Source organism: Ascidia mentula, chromosome 1, assembly GCF_947561715.1.
Source record: "Ascidia mentula chromosome 1, kaAscMent1.1, whole genome shotgun sequence".
NCBI classification, from domain to species: Eukaryota; Metazoa; Chordata; class Ascidiacea; order Phlebobranchia; family Ascidiidae; genus Ascidia; species Ascidia mentula.
The window spans coordinates 8,372,943-8,389,241 of NC_138566.1; the positions used below are offsets into that span (position 1 = coordinate 8,372,943).

Here is a 16,299-nt window from a genome sequence, read left to right on the forward strand (position 1 = left end):
TATATGTTGCAAAAATCTATTTTGGTTTCATTAGATAGGATAATTTATTATTACAAGATTTTTGGAGGTTTCAAACTCACGAATTGTAGCGAATCAAATTTTCAGAATGACGATATTACTTAATATGGTTCCAAATGAATGTCAAAGCATTGAACAGTTGGGCCTGGTTAGCCCAGGGTCGCGAGTTCAAACCTCACCGGGAGCTTGATTTTTCAGACCTCGCTCCGACTTGTCGGGAAAAGCGGTTGATCCAGCTTGGCTACAATGCCTTGGCTGCGAAGCCTCTGAACCATTGACCAGATATATTTTTTTGTTAGATTTGTTAGAAGTACTTCGATACAAATCAGACACTTGTAACTTTTGTGTTAAACTGTTAAAAGTCAATGATTAACCCAGCTGCATATAGTCAATTTGTATCGGACCCAAAAGCAAAGCGGAATTGTGTACCATCTTCATTTTATTGATGTCTAACTACATTTTTTATGATATGATCGATTGATAATAATGTGCTCACAGTAATGCGGCCTTGGCATACAAAAGTATACACATTATCTGTTGCGTCTGAATACGGTGATGGAAATCCCCAACCAATGTCGTTGAACCTTCTTTACAGAACTATCGCTGACTCCACAGCTTCCTGACAAGTGACGCTTTTTCGTCTTTGCGGGGCAAAGAAGGGCGAGTAAAATCCCCTCGGCATATTTCCAGCAAGGCAATCCGCTCAAGCGTCAAACATGTTGTTTGCTTTGACGTTCGGGTTTACTATACAGCGTTGTTCTGTTGGTTTTGTCGATTTAACGTCTTCGCGAGTTTATTCAAGTCGTCAATGTAGTTCAACAAAGATGAAGATTTTCTCGACATCCTCAGCTGAGTTTTACATCGTTCAGGGTTTTAAGGCTGGCAAAACGCTTTCTTCTGTATTGCTATTGCAGTACCGTTTCTTTTCGTGTTAGTTACATTCTATTAAGCATTACCAGTGAAAGATGAGTGTGTCTGAGCTCTATTATAGAATATAGTAGCCTATATTCGACAGTTTTTCGCAGTTCTAGATCAAGAATTGAGTGCAATCTCACAGACTCGTATTAAACTACGCTTTCAAATGAAAAACTGTAATATAGCAGTACAGCTTACTTTTGAGGTTTTCCACAAGCAATCGAACTTTTTCATTTGTCATGGTAGCAAGTTTTTTTTTCTATTTACCGAGATATGATGTGAATATTTGGTGAGAAAACGTACACCCAAGTAAATTCGGATAGTTGTGTTTCGTTTAACTACCAGCCAGATATTATTTCACAAATTCGTAGTCAATTGCATCAAATTGCATCAATTTATCATGGATGATGGTCGCTCCTCTTGTCATTATATGCAAGAAGAGGCTCAACAACAAGGAAAATTCACTTATCAGATACATGTGAGTGCTTTCAAGAGGTTACAAGCATGCTTAGTTGCTAAAAAGGACGCGTAGCAATATTCTATATTCTTGTGCAAAAGTGCCTAAAATTAAATTTTAATGAAAACAATATCGCAGATTGGAGACGATATTCACATACACCAGTACCACCAAACCTCACAGTCCAACACGGGTCATCCGAAAGTTGAAGAAAATGGTTAGTTACTGTCAATTATCACACACTACTTGTGAATAACGATTGTGATTTGACTCTTGTATTGTTCTGACTTATTAACACCAAATAAATAGTCCACCCATGCAAAAATTAATCTGTACAGAACTTCTTTCCTCCTTTCTTGCAAAACTAAGAAACGAAAATCGGAAGATGGTGGACGCGAGGGAAATAGGATACGTTCCTCTAGACATCATAGCTAACGGTAGTCAAATCTCTAGTGGCTATGGCGACTTTAATCAGGTTGAGGTCGACGAAAAACCTCAAAACATTGACATAGGTGACTTGTTTGTGAGTGCAAAGGCTCACGTCACTAACATGAAGGATCGTCCTCGTAACCAGGAAACACAAACTAAGTTTATTGAAAAGTACTCGAACCTCGTAGGTGTCACAGGAGATGCTGGCATTGGTAAATCGACTGCGGCCCTTCAGTATTTAATCCGAACACAAGAAGATGATCAATCGTTCGCATTTTACGTGTCCCTCAAGGACTTTGTTAGTTTCAGTACGAATATTAGCGTCCTGAAGTTTCTCCTGCAGTCAACAAGTATCGACATAGGAAATCAGTCAGAAGAGGAAATAAGGGTTTTGTTGAATCATCTTAACCGTTGCGAAAAAGTGCACGTGATACTGGACAGTCTTGAAGAGGCAAGAATAGATAATTTGGAAGGTTTCGGAGGTGTTATGGGCATACATGAAGAGGGCAGTCCTGTTGACATCATGAAGAACATTTTGGCTGGAAACATACTCGTCAGATCGAGAAAAGTTATTTTCTCAAGGCCAACCACTTATAACCGTCTCGGCAACAAAACAAAGCCCAAGTTTACCGTTAAAATAACAGGGCTTGGAGTAGAATCACAAAAGCTACTTTGTGGGAGTATAGTACAGGAATGTATAGAAAGGGAAGAATGTAGTGAAGAAAGGGGGACACAGGTCATTGCCAGGTACTCCAGTAGCTCCAAGCTGTCTTTCATTCCAGTGTTCGCTGAACCAGTTGTTAAATATCTGTTGACAAATGACGTCGAATGCCAATCTTCATCCGGGCTTTATCTGTTTCTTCTTGAAGACTGCTGGAAACGGGATCGAAGTGACAATTTGTCAGACCAACTTCAGGAACTGTGCAGATTGGCATTCAACTGTATGTGGAACAGTAGAGCCCGGTTTCAAACCACAAAGTTCTGTACCATCAGCGACCGCATGAAGCGATTCATCCGTTGGAACGATCTGAACAAAACTGGAAGTTTTACCCACATAACGTGGAGAGATTTTTTTGCTTCTGTTTACCTGATGGGCCAAGGCTTAGAAGAAGATTTTGCCAACATTTTAGTGAAGATCATAGACAGCGAGTGGCGATGGGTTCCAAAGTTTATATATGGAATATCATCATCCCTGGACAGACTACATGATATGGAACTCACATCACCCTCAAGCCAAGGCCGAAAAGAGAGACTGCATGAACTAGTTGAAAAATTAACAATCGACCTCCATCAAGTAGAAAGCGGAAACCCAGTCAGTTTACAAAGCTTCTGGGATGAGAATTACACGAAGTTTAGCAGACGAAAGGACGACCGACTTTTATCCAAGATCTGTAATATCGCCCTTGAGGCTCAAAGTGATGTTTTGAACAGGTCTGTTGCGCTTCGTCTCCCGAAAGAAATTCTACTCGCTGGAGAAATTCTCCCAGGTGACGTGGCTGGTCTTTGCCAAATACTTACAGCTCGTGAGGGCGAACCAATCCGGTTCAATGTGGGTGATTTTACTGAGCCTGCTACATTTTATGGAGACGCCTTGGAAACGTTTCTCACCGAAGTTTCTCCGCATAAGGTACGACTCTATTTTACTATTCGGTTTCGAACGTTCATCTCGCTGCATAACATTAGATATTGGCAAAAGACAGTAACCTCGTTTATGGGAAGATATTAATAGACTACAAATGATAATTTGCAACTATTTTGTATTGTAGTCGTTATAATGTATGGTACAAGTTGATTTCTAACAATGATTTTGTGTCAGGAGATCCTCGGCTGCTCATAAAAGTGTTAATTCTGACGGTCCAAAATCGATGTCAACATATCTAACAGAGTACTGCTCTATATTCTCAGATCAAAAAGCTGCACGCCAAAAACGTAAAGCTTCACGTTCAACATGATATCACTGTGCAAAAAATTGCCGAAAATCTGGAAAGTATCGATGAACTACTGCTTCGAAACTGTGAGGATTTGTCGGCCTATGATCTGGACTTGTTTGTGAGAGGAATGAGAAACAGACTTTTCCCTGTAAGTACATGTGAACAGTATAACACCGTTATGCATCAGTTCTGAACAAAAAAAATTCTTTATCGTGAAGTACTGCATTGACTTTTTGCAACGATGTCCGCCAATATTACAAACCAACTCCATAAATGTTACGCATGAGCGACTACATCAGCATTGCGATTTTGCCTCGACAAAAAAATAAAATGCCAATATATATGGATTCCTACCTCACACCTACGGTATTATATTCACAGTTATATCAAGCGCAAGGTTACATATGTTCTTCCAAAAATTCTCAAACGCCTTAATACATGGCCTTCGCCTAAATTAATAGAAGGGTTTTGCAAGATAACATACTGACTGTTCATTAGATGCATTTGCTCGACTTGTCGAACACTCAGTTGGATGGTCCCTGCATGGACATTATCACTTTCAACATCAACATGTACGAAAGATTGGAGCTGATTAGATGTAACATCACCGCAGAACATGTTGCACCACTTTCCGACAAAATTTTGCAACGCAACAGTCCGGTATTATATTTGTCTGGTATGCGTGATACATGGCAAGTTAGGAATTACCCCAATTTGATTATTTAGTTGAAGTGGCTTCAGTTAGATGAAAACGATATTGGATGTGAGGGAGCAACTGAATTGTCGAGATGCCTTTCCATGATTGAAGACCTTGCCGTGGCAGATTGTAACATCTATGCCCGAGGATTACGTCACCTTGCCAGTGCTGCTGCCAACCTAGATCATCCGGTAGTCTTATAACGTAACTTGTATCCAAGCGACCTGCGTAGGAAAGTTGAATTTTTTAAATATTTAGTTGCAAATTCTTGCGTGGTGACGGGAAAAACTACTGCCTTTGTTAAAAGCTTATTGTAGATCTGTCTGCCAAGACTGCTATTAATGTGGCCAAAGTTTTAAGATAAAAAGCTCAACATAAGCTCTATCAACGAATCCAGGATATAATATAGGTGATTACGCTTCATCGTTTCTTTCAGTTGATGTCGCTTTGTCTGGATCGCAATAAATTCGGTGATGAGGGAGTGGAAATTTTGTCAAGTTGTGTCAGTGGAGTCGAAATTCTTTCGATCAGCGAATGCGGAATAGAAAATGCTGGTAGTTTGTTCAACTCAATTCGATCACTTTCTAAACCCGTAAGTCAAATGAAAAATAATTACATGCAACATGATGTAAACGTTTAACGAAGCTTTCAATCTTAGATGAATAAACTAAACCTCAGCGGCAACAAACTTGGACAATCTGGTGGTGAGTTGGCAAAATGTGTTCACAACATCCGGGGTCTCTACATTAACCGCTGTAGCATCGGACAAAGAGGAATGGACAATCTTGCGGACAGCGCATTCGAACTGGATCATCCTGTGAGTTTTACGTCAGTCGTACGAAAAAGGGCATGTTTGTATAATATATCTTTCATTCATAATATACCCTTGTCCTTGTAATTGCTTGTGAATTAATTCTGGGAATCATTTCTCCTCCCTGACGATTTCCACCTTATTTTAAATATGTCCACTATCTCAGAAACTTTCGTTTCAGACTGAAATCTGTCAGTCTTGTTAAAGTAGACAAATATATTTCGCTTTGTTAAATCCATCATCAGTGTCTATAAAAAAGCAAAGCAAGAATTAGGTTAAAATAGGTTTATGACGTAGCTGGAGGAATCTCCTATGATCCTGTTGCACAAATAAAGCAATGCCAGAAGGGTGTATATATGCGGCATAGAAAATAAATTTTTCTCAAGAGGCTGCCCATTGTGTGCTGCTTCCATCTAACTTCAGAAAAGGCATAGATTTGGATTGCTGTTAACGCAACAATGCATACAGTTTCGGTTTTAAGGCAGCTAATATCAATGACGACTCTGTTACGAACTAAGCTATACACCCAGGGAAACGCCTGTCGCACCGTTTCGTCATTCGAAGCCAAAAGGCACTTCATGAAACGTTTCAACTGGCTTTGGAGGAAACAGCGCAATGTTCGTGCAACGCTAAAAACCTGTCATATTGGTCAAACAAAGAATACCATATGTGCAAAAAAGCCATAATATTGCAAAGCTGCAGACAGGGTGTGTACACGCACTGTTTCGACCTGTAAGGTCTCATCAGTGCAGCTGTTGTGTGGCACTGTGCTAGCTTTCACACTAGCAGGCACACTAGTCTCCACTTTGTGGTACCTTTCGGTCAACGTCGATCTGCAGGGTACCCTATACTAGGTACCGAACAACATAAAGAATACCAGGGATGGCAAAAGACATAGAAATCGGAAAAAGCTATCAATGCGCCTCAACAAACAGTAGGTAGCTGTAGCTTCGGTGCTTGACAAATCAGACATTATGATGACATCCACAGACAAGGTTCTAATGGCTCGTGGATTAAACTTTGTTCCCACGCCTCGCTGGACAGCTTCGTTGGAGTCGAGTGAATGGCTTCGTTTATTTCTGGAAAAGAATATGAGGAATCAAACCACATTTTTACCACCAAGCTTGCAATTCCACATTTTTCGAGACCAAACACTGAGTGCTTAGACGAACAGACAAAGACATACACGGAATCAATATTTGCTAAACTACGTAATCTGGAAGTAAAGGTGCAGCAATTGTTCACAAGAAAAAACAATCGTTCCTATGACCTTCGTTGCAGTTTAAGGAAAATTTCAAGTTTGGCAAAGAAGAATGATATTGTGATATGCAAAATCTTCACTAAAATACGCGTTGATCATCACTCTCAATAATCACCAAAAGTAAAGCGTATCATTGTCCAACTAACGATTTTCACGGTTGGAAATGTTGTCACCCAGTTTAAGGAAAGGTTTATGGAAAAACAAATGGTATAGCAACTTGATGTGAAAAACGAAAAACGGTTTGCCACTCGTTGGTCGGGTCACCGTGCCACATGGGCTATTTTCGACATTTCGCAGCGCAACGATGGAACAGCGCTCTTGCATCATTGTAAAGATTGTCACCCACGCTCGTTTTCACAACATCCACCCATTGAACGATGTTACAATGTCACATCATTTTTTGAACAACCACGCACCGTAAATTTGGACGTGGTTGAAGATAAACACAATAAACGCAAAAATTAACATACAAAAAATGATTTTACCGCGGTGCAAATTATGGGTTTGTTTGTCCACATTGCTTTAACGCAAATACTGTTTTTTTTTATCTTTTCCGTGTTTTTTATCTTCATCTTGTTTCTAATGTTTTCCTGTGTTTTATCTTTTCCGCGTTTTCTCAACGCTTCCACCCGTTGCATGTGGCAGAGGCGTGTTGTGAGGTATAGCGGAGAGCCTTTTTTATTTTAACCTAGTTCTTGCTTTGCCTTTTTATAGGCACTGATGATGCTTTTTAACAAAGCGAAATGTATTTGTCTAATTTAACAAGACTGACAGATTTCAGCCTGAAACGAAAGTTTCTGAGATAGTGGACTTGTCCTAACACCGTTACCGGTGAAAATTAAAGAGATGATTAAATTTGTTTATTTTTTTAGTTTGACAATTGAATGTTAACTTGGTGGTGAAATTGTCAGGTTGGATTCCTAGAGTTTGAAGGCAATTTTGATGATGGAGAAGACGACTATTTTATTGCGAGACTCTCACGTTGTAATGGATTCATTGAAGACGGCAAATTTCGTGCTAGTGACTAGTGTTGATTGAAAATGTAAAAAGATTCTTCTTTGCATTTAAAAGTTTGAACTTGCAATTTGAATTCATGTAGTCCTATATACCTCGTGGATTTGTAAATATGTTTGCTTTGCAAAACAGCAGGGTACGCTTTACATGTTTCATGGGGCATGTTTTAAACCAAAAGTTTTCTCACGAATAAATCATGAAACATAGCATCTAGTACAGTATTGAAATAACAACAAAATAAAAAGAGTCGATATACGTTGCAAAAATCCAATACGGTTTTGTCATTAGGAAATTTTTGTTTTTTTGCGTTTGTGAAACGTTTTGCGGCTCCATGTTGAAAATTTCAAATTTTGTTTTCTGAAGGAGTGTTAACAAAGTAAAAATAAGTTACCACAATTAATTAACTTTTTTGGTTTTGTCATTAACGAATTTTCGTTGCGAATATTGTCGTCTCAAATTCCATTTGTCGACAAACGATGAGGAAATCAAACAAAAGAGGATATTGAGTTCTTTCGTAAAGTGCACGTCATCCTGGATAATCTTAAACAAGCGATAATTGAAGATATCGGAGGTTTTAAACTCACGAATTGTTGCGAATCCAACTATCAGGATTACGAAATGTTACCTATTATGGTTCGGAATGGATTTTAGAGCATTGACAAAAAATCTTGCCTTCATTTTATTCATGACTAACCACATTTTATCAGGGTCGCAGAAAATTGTTTGAGGATTTTTAATGATATCATAGGGTTGCTCTTTATTGCATGAGCGTGTCCGGTGTGAATAACACGAAAGCGTGACGCTTTGAAACACACAACTAGAGAAGGCGAAGGACGCATATTAATATTTCTGTGAAAATAAATTGCGGTGGTGGGAAATGCCCACCGTGTAGACTTTTGTCACAATGGAAAGGGCACGTCACAGAGCATAGTGATGCATAGGGTTTTTGCTTTTGGGCTATTTCAATCAGGCAGTTACTTAGTGGTGGGTGCTGCTAAAAATTATGGTGAAAATGGAGCACAAGATTCAGGCTGTATTTGTGGAAAAATGAATCGTTCAAGTGGCCGATCATTCGTGATTTTATGAAAGATCCTAGATCTACAAATTTTGATCAAAATTAAGCACTAGTAAAAGGGTTTAGACACCCCCTGGGGGCATTTGCCCCCCTGGTTATTTAATATTTTAACAGAAAAAGCAACAAAAATTTGAACTGGATTTTGCAGAAAAATGAATCGTTCAACTGCCCACTCATTTGCATTTTTTGGAATTTCCAACTCTTCTCTATGCATTGGTATCAAATATAGTTGCTGAAAAAGTGTCAATCTTCCAGAAGGCTCAAAAAGTACTTGCTCTGTACAGTCTCATCCAGGAGCAAAATTTTGTTTTCAAACTTTAAAGAATATTAGGTCCCTATGTAAGTCACAAGACCCATCAATGGTCATTGGGAAACAAGCGGAACAGTCTCTAGGTGCACTACAGCAGAGGGCCTTGAAAACGAGATTTCTCCAATTTAATACCCATATAGGTCCTGGAGAGAAAGGCAAAGTATCCGCTACAGCACAATCACGCGTACATCGATAAAGAACGCCACAGATTGATAATAATGTGCTCATAGTAACGCTGCCTTGGCATACAAAAATATACCCGTGATTTGTTGCGTCTGGATACGGTGATGGAGATCCCTAACATGCGTGATAGTCGTGGGTTCTAATGCGATCGACGATAATGGTGAAAAAAGAGGGTGAATCAAACGCTCTGGTAAACACGCCTTCTTTTCATTCCATTCAGAATTTGACTTTATTAAAACAACAGTCGTGGTGAAGAACCGTGAAGCCCCAAAACGGGAAGTACAGTGACAACAGAATTTTGCCGCGTCGGTAAGGTTTTACTATTACATGGGTTTTTGTATTAGGTTAAACTATTTTCGCAAAAGTTTAAAACTGGTCGATGTTAAAAGTGCTTTAAACCTTGTGTTGCTTTTACCGCCAGGCGCATTGTGATTTTGTAACGTCGGTGAATAAAAATTAACGTTTGATTGTCCCAGAAGGACAGATTCTTTGAAATTGCTACATATACCTTAGTTCATCTGATTTTCAAACGACCTGCGCAATCACCACAAGTACTAAGCGATATTATCTTACGTAGGGCAACACCACACGATTTCTCAGAGTTGCAAAAAAGGTAGTAAACAGCAGTTAGCACATGACTACATGATTAGAAAAGCAAAAGTTTACATGTGTAAGTAACGCACAATTGCGGCTGTTGCTGTTGCTGTTGCTGTTGCTGTTGCTGTTGCTTCTGCTGTTGCTGCTGGTAAACGCAAGGGGATTTTTTTCGTGCAATAAAGGTTCTAATTACGCCATGCACAAAAGGCATGGATTGAGTTACTAGCGACGACAACAAGGAATCAGCAACAGCGCGTGCAAAACAAGCACTTGAAAACCCATGGCATGACTTTGAGGAAGCGTAGTTTTACCACAGGCGTTAAACGTAAAGTCATAGGCTACGTGAGCAGAGCAGAAACAGCGTATAGAATATCCTCAATTAGGCATTGTGAGTGCTTTTGCGCTTTGGCGTAATCTTTTTTTCGGAAACAACAACAACTGTGTTGTACTGCATTCAAGAAACGCAATTCCATAATTAAATTTTCTCTTTTGCTCGTAATTGTTTTTTTATTTTCGCCCGCAGACATGGTCTCTTGTGCGGAACGCGTCCTCGTTTTGGCTTTTTTCAAGCGCACTTTCACAAAGAGGATTTTTGCTTCGTAAACAGCACAGCGCAAGAAAGTTATACTGCAACATATTTGGATGGAAAGTTTATTTATATTAAATTTTAACCATTGTAGGGTTTATAATTACTGCTTTTAAAGTTGGGCTCTGTGGTTGATGCAACCAGTTTGTTTAGAAAGCTCTATAATACAAGGCAATAGTTTTGTGGCTGAATCAAAATACGACGGGCGTTGGCATGGAAAGCGTAGTAAGTGAAAATATTTTTAGCGACGTCTGCTCACGTTTGAGGTTTTCTAAAAACAATCTCACTCTACCATTCAACATGATAGCACGGTGTTTTACGATATTTTGCTATCAAACAAATACTGGATGTGAGAATCGTCAAAAACCAATGTAATTTCGGACAATTTTGTTACGTTTAACTCCTAACCAGGTATTGTTTCATCGCAGACAATAGCATCAAAGCAATTGTATAAAGTATATATATTTTCCAGCGCAAGTGGGTTTTTCATGGTACTTATATAAATTGTCCATCATGGATTATGATTATTCCACGGGCGAGGAAGTGCAAGCAGAGGCTCAACAACAAGACACGCCCATTATTCAGACAAATGTATATGTGAGTGTTTCCCAAGCGTAATACACACGTTTATTTGCTACAAATTGTTGTTCAGTAACTTTCTATAGCAGACATTCTTCTTTAAAATGTCAAAATATCATTTGCAATGAATACAATATCGCAGACTGGAGACGTTATTCACATACACCAGCACCTCCAAACCTCACAGTCCAACACGCGTCATCAGAACGTTGGAGAAAATGGTTCGTTACAGTCATTAGTCTGCGTCGTTTCCGTTTTATCATCAATGCATACATGAATGCTAAAATGAAAACACATTGTCAACATTTCCTACTTTGTAAATTACGGTTTTGATTTGTCTTTTATTTTGTAGGCTAAATTAATAATATTTAATCCCTTACAGAATTGCTTTCTTCCTTTCGGGCAAAACTAAGAAACGAAAATCGGAAGATGGTGGACGCAAGGGAAATAGGATATATTCCTCTAGACATCATAGCTAACGGTAGCCAAGATTCTGGTCTCAATGGAAACTTTTCCCAAGTGAATGTGGATAAAAAACCTCAAAACATTGACATAGGTGACTTGTTTGTGAGTGCAAAGGCTCACGTCACAAACATGAAGGATCGTCCTCGTAATCAGGAAGCACAAACTCAGTTTATTGAAAAGTACTCGAACCTCGTAGGTGTCACAGGAGATGCTGGCATTGGTAAATCGACTGCGGCCCTTCAGTATTTAAACCGAACACAAGAGGATGATCAATCGTTCGCATTTTACGTGTCCCTCAAGGACTTTGTCAGTTTCAGTACGAATATTAGCGTCCTGAAGTTTCTTCTGCAGTCAACAAGTATCGACATAGGAAATCAGTCAGAAGAGGAAATAAGGGTTTTGTTGAATCATCTTAACCGTTGCGAAAAAGTGCACGTGATACTGGACAGTCTTGAAGAGGCAAGAATAGATAATTTGGAAGATTTCGGAGGTGTTATGGGCATACATGAAGAGGGCAGTCCTGTTGACATCATGAAGAATATTTTGGCTGGAAACATACTCGTCAGATCGAGAAAAGTTATTTTCTCAAGGCCAACCACTTATAACCGTCTCGGCAACAAAACAAAGCCCAAGTTTACCGTTAAAATAACAGGGCTTGGAGTAGAATCACAAAAGCTACTTTGTGGGAGTATAGTACAGAAATGTATAGAAAGGGAAGAGTGCAGTGAGGAAAGGGGGACACAGGTCATTGCCAGGTACTCCAGTAGCTCCAAGCTGTCTTTCATTCCAGTGTTCGCTGAACCAGTTGTTAAATATCTGTTGACAAATGACGCCGAATGCCAATCTTCATCCGGGCTTTATCTGTTTCTTCTTGAAGACTGCTGGAAACGGGATCGAAGTGACAATCTGTCAGACCAACTTCAGGAACTGTGCAGATTGGCATTCAACTGTATGTGGAACAGTAGAGCTCGGTTTCAAACCACAAAGTTCTGTACCATCAGCGACCGCATGAAGCGATTCATCCGTTGGAACGATCTGAACAAAACTGGAAGTTTTACCCACATAACGTGGAGAGATTTTTTTGCTTCTGTTTACCTGATGGGCCAAGGCTTAGAAGAAGATTTTGCCAACATTTTAGTGAAGATCATAGACAGCGAGTGGCGATGGGTTCCAAAGTTTATATATGGAATATCATCATCCCTGGGCAGACTACATGATATGGAACTCACATCACCCTCAAGTCAAGGCCGAAAAGAGAGATTGCATGAACTAGTTGAAAAATTAACAATCGACCTCCATCAAGTAGAAAGCGGAAACCCAGTCAGTTTACAAAGCTTCTGGGATGAGAATTACACGAAGTTTAGCAGACGAAAGGACGACCGACTTTTATCCAAGATCTGTAATATCGCCCTTGAGGCTCAAAGTGATGTTTTGAACAGGTCTGTTGCGCTTCGTCTCCCGAAAGAAATTCTACTCGCTGGAGAAATTCTCCCAGGTGATGTGGCTGGTCTTTGCCAAATACTTGCAGCTCGTGAGGGCGAACCAATCCGGTTCAATGTTGGTGATTTTACTGAGCCAGCTACATTTTATGGAGACGCCTTGGAAACGTTTCTCACCGAAGTTTCTCCGCATAAGGTACGACAGTGTGCTGCTATGCCAGGAAAATGTGTATAATCATAGAGTTTTTGAGAAGATAGTAATAGCTTACAAATGATAATTTGCAACTTTTTTGTTATTTTAATGTGTCGTAAAAGTTTGTTTCCAACAATGAGTTTGTGTCAAGAGTAACAATACCATAACATATCTTACCGAGTAATATTCGACCTTCTTAGATTAAAAACCTGCACGTCAAAAACTTAAAGCTTCACGTTGAACATGATATCATTGTGCAAAAAATTGCCGAAAATTTGGAAAGCATCGATGAACTACTGCTTCGAAACTGTGAGGATTTGTCGGCCTATGATCTGGACTTGTTTGTGAGAGGAATGAAAAACAGACTTTTCCCTGTAAGTACATGTGACGAGCCTTGGAACACGCAAGTTTTTCAAACAAAAAATCCTTAAACCTTTTAATAATGCAATGCTTGAATTTCGTGACACAGATCGGATAACACCTTTAGTTTCCCAAGCAGTTGCTTGGCTATATGTGTTCTGTTGTGTTTCTTCTCCGGCAGTTCGTACCTAGTTGGGTACCTAAACGGATCCATGCCAATTGCAAGTCATCACAAAGTGGAATAGTCCCTTTCTGGTTAGTTAGCCGACAAGACTGTCGTCAATCATCAGCTGCACTCAGACCTGATCTGTCAAAACAGTGTGCACAACTGTTCGTATTATATTTTTCTGCACCAAATGTTTGTTTGAACATGCAAACATGTAATAAGCATCAAACGACTCACACCGCCAATTTTGTTTTATGTGCAAAGGCAATACTAAAATATTAAATACACCCCATTGCTCCTCAGATGCATTTGCTCGACTTGTCGAACACTCAGCTGGATGGTCCCTGCATGGACATTATCACCTCCAACGTCGAAATGTACGAAAGATTGGAGCTGATTAGATGCAACATCACCGCAGAACACGTTGCTCCGCTTTCCGACAAAATTTTGCAGCGCAACAGTCCGGTATAATATATATGTCTGGTATGTATGATACATGGCAAGTTAGGAACTATCCCAATTTGTTTATTTAGTTGAAGTGGCTTCAGTTAGATGAAAACGATATTGGATGTGAGGGAGCAACTGAATTGTCAAGATGTCTTTCCATGATTATTCAACTTGCCGTGGCAGATTGTAACATCTATGCCCGAGGTTTACGCCATCTTGCCAGTGCTGCCGCCAACCTGGATCAACCGGTAGTCATCACATTATGAATTATGAAACCAAAAAAAATTGTGTGGTGTGGTGTGGTGTGGTGTGGTGTGGTGTGGTGTGGTGTGGTGTGGTAACCAAACTGCGTCGCTACTTTTATATTAATACAAGTAATCAATGTTACAAAAAATTGCAGAACGTAAACACTTATTTTTCTTCTCAGATGGAGTCATTACGTCTGGATCGCAATAAATTCGGTGATGAGGGAGCCGAAATTTTGTCAAGTGGTGTCAGTGGAGTCGAAATTCTTTCGATCAGCGAATGCGGAATAGAAAATGGTGAAAGTTTGTTCAACTCAATTCGATCACTTTCTAAACCCGTAAGTCAAATGAAAAATAATTACGTGCAACTGTAATGCAAACGTTCAACGAAGTTTTCAATCTTAGATGAATAAACTAAACCTCAGCGGCAACAAACTTGGACAATCTGGTGGTGAGTTGGCAAAATGTGTTCACAACATCCGGGGTCTCTACATTAACCGCTGTAGCATCGGACAAAGAGGAATGGACAATCTTGCGGACAGCGTATTCGAACTGGACCATCCTGTGAGTTGGACGTCAGCAGTCGTAACGAAAAAGGGCATGTTTATATTATATATTAGTGCCATACATTGCAGGTTTTAAAAGTTTGACATTTGAATGTTAACTTGGTGGTGAAATTGTTAGGTTGGATTCCTGGATTTCGGAGGCAATTTTGATGAAGGAGAAGATGACTATTTTATTGCGAGACTATTGAGTTGTAATGGAATCATTGAAGACGGCAAATTTCGTGCTAGTGACTGTTAAGTGTTGATTGCAAATGTGTAAAGGATTTTTTTAATTGAGAGTTGCAGATAGGATGTACGCAGGTCTCCTGCAAGGTCTCATCAGTGCAGCTGTTGACTTTGGCACTGTGCTAGCTTTACACTATCAGGCACACAGATTTCCACTTTGTGGTACCTTTCGGTCAACGTCGATGCGTTGAGTGCCCAACTGGGTGCCAAACAACAGAGATGAACCACCGTGGAGGTCAAAACAGTGTGTATACCCTGTCTGCAGCTCTAACTGATTAGTATGGCACTTTTTGCACATATTCCTAATTATATTTGTAAGTTTGAACTTGCAGTTTTTAATTCATATACGCCTATATGCTTCGTGGATTTGTAAATAAGTTTGCTGTCCGAAACAGTAGCTATAGGGTACATCGTAAGGGTGTGATAGTTTTAATGCATTTTAATTTGAATGTCTCGTTCTCGAAAATAAAATATTTTGCGTTTGTAAAACGTTTTGTGGCTGCGCGTTGAACATCACAAATTTTGTTTTTCGAAAGTGGGTTAACATAATAAAGATAAGTAACCACCATTTAGCAACTTCTGTTGTCTTTTTCGTTCATTTATAGCTGATGTTCGATGATAAAACCATGCTAATTGTATTTAATTTGAATGAATTCACGGTTGAAAGTTTGCGTTATGGGGCGTTGTGGGTCTCTTCTATTAGACTTATGTTCAATGAAGACTAAGTAGCAGATTTTTGCGGTTAATCGCAGTAATGTAACAGTATCAAATGTATCAACCATTGGCGTACCTAACAAAGGACTAAAGGGACCATGCCCTTCCAAATATCTCAGTTTCAGATTCCTTAGGTTTGTTTTTTCGAATGTACAATTTGTCGCTTTATATGTTTCATGAGGCAATGTTTTAACCCAAAACGCCACTGATATCAACAACAACATGGTCAGTGTCGCAAGTACTTTTTTCCGAATGAGCTCACGAATAAATAATGTCACATAGCAACCAGTACAGTATTGCAAAAACAAACAAAGCAAAATGAGTTAAGCTATATGTTGCAAAAATCTATCATGGTTTCATTAGCGAGGATAATTTATCATTAGAAGATTGTTAGAGGTTTCGAATTGTAGCGAATTGTAGCGAATTAAATTTTCATAATAACGATATTACTTAATATGGTTCCAAATGAATGTCAAAGCATTGACCATATATAAGTTTTTGTTAGATTTGTTGGAAGTTCTTCGCTACAAATCACACACTTTTGACTTTGTGTTAAACTGTTAAAAGTCAATGATTAACCCAGCTGCATATAGTCAATTTGTATCGGACCCAAAAG

At 39.3% G+C, this 16,299-nt stretch overlaps 2 protein-coding genes across 3 annotated transcripts; both read left to right on the forward strand.

Annotated features, from left to right (window-relative positions):
• The first annotated feature begins 762 nt into the window (after window positions 1-762).
• LOC145906385 (NACHT, LRR and PYD domains-containing protein 3-like) lies at window positions 763-7,547 on the forward strand. The gene is made up of 9 exons (XM_082993831.1): window positions 763-1,411; window positions 1,529-1,607; window positions 1,729-3,446; window positions 3,725-3,898; window positions 4,249-4,410; window positions 4,477-4,638; window positions 4,884-5,039; window positions 5,106-5,264; window positions 7,431-7,547. Exons 1-9 carry the CDS (start codon window positions 1,334-1,336, stop codon window positions 7,545-7,547), a joined length of 2,805 nt encoding a protein of 934 aa, XP_082849957.1. The 5' UTR covers window positions 763-1,333.
• Window positions 7,548-10,382: 2,835 nt separating this feature from the next.
• LOC145903505 (NACHT, LRR and PYD domains-containing protein 3-like) lies at window positions 10,383-15,468 on the forward strand. 2 transcript variants are annotated; one of them, XM_082991593.1, is made up of 10 exons: window positions 10,383-10,509; window positions 10,757-10,881; window positions 11,006-11,084; window positions 11,246-12,963; window positions 13,161-13,334; window positions 13,790-13,951; window positions 14,020-14,181; window positions 14,361-14,516; window positions 14,584-14,742; window positions 14,863-15,468. In XM_082991593.1, exons 1-10 carry the CDS (start codon window positions 10,419-10,421, stop codon window positions 14,980-14,982), a joined length of 2,946 nt encoding a protein of 981 aa, XP_082847719.1. In that variant the 5' UTR covers window positions 10,383-10,418; the 3' UTR covers window positions 14,983-15,468. The 2 variants fall into 2 exon arrangements, with proteins under 2 accessions (XP_082847719.1, XP_082847726.1); XM_082991600.1 differs by lacking the exon at window positions 10,383-10,509 and adding an exon at window positions 10,570-10,695.
• The last annotated feature ends 831 nt before the right edge of the window (window positions 15,469-16,299 follow it).

Excerpts from the sequence above, each read along its gene's own strand:
- LOC145906385 (XM_082993831.1), top strand. The coding sequence starts at position 1,334 with ATGGATGATGGTCGCTCCTCTTGTCATTATATGCAAGAAGAGGCTCAA. Across the intron at positions 1,412-1,528 it reads AATTCACTTATCAGATACAT|ATTGGAGACGATATTCACAT; the intron begins GTGAGTGCTTTC and ends ACAATATCGCAG. Across the intron at positions 5,040-5,105 it reads TTCGATCACTTTCTAAACCC|ATGAATAAACTAAACCTCAG; the intron begins GTAAGTCAAATG and ends TTTCAATCTTAG.
- LOC145903505 (XM_082991593.1), top strand. The coding sequence starts at position 10,419 with ATGCAACCAGTTTGTTTAGAAAGCTCTATAATACAAGGCAATAGTTTT. Across the intron at positions 12,964-13,160 it reads CCGAAGTTTCTCCGCATAAG|ATTAAAAACCTGCACGTCAA; the intron begins GTACGACAGTGT and ends CGACCTTCTTAG. Across the intron at positions 14,517-14,583 it reads TTCGATCACTTTCTAAACCC|ATGAATAAACTAAACCTCAG; the intron begins GTAAGTCAAATG and ends TTTCAATCTTAG.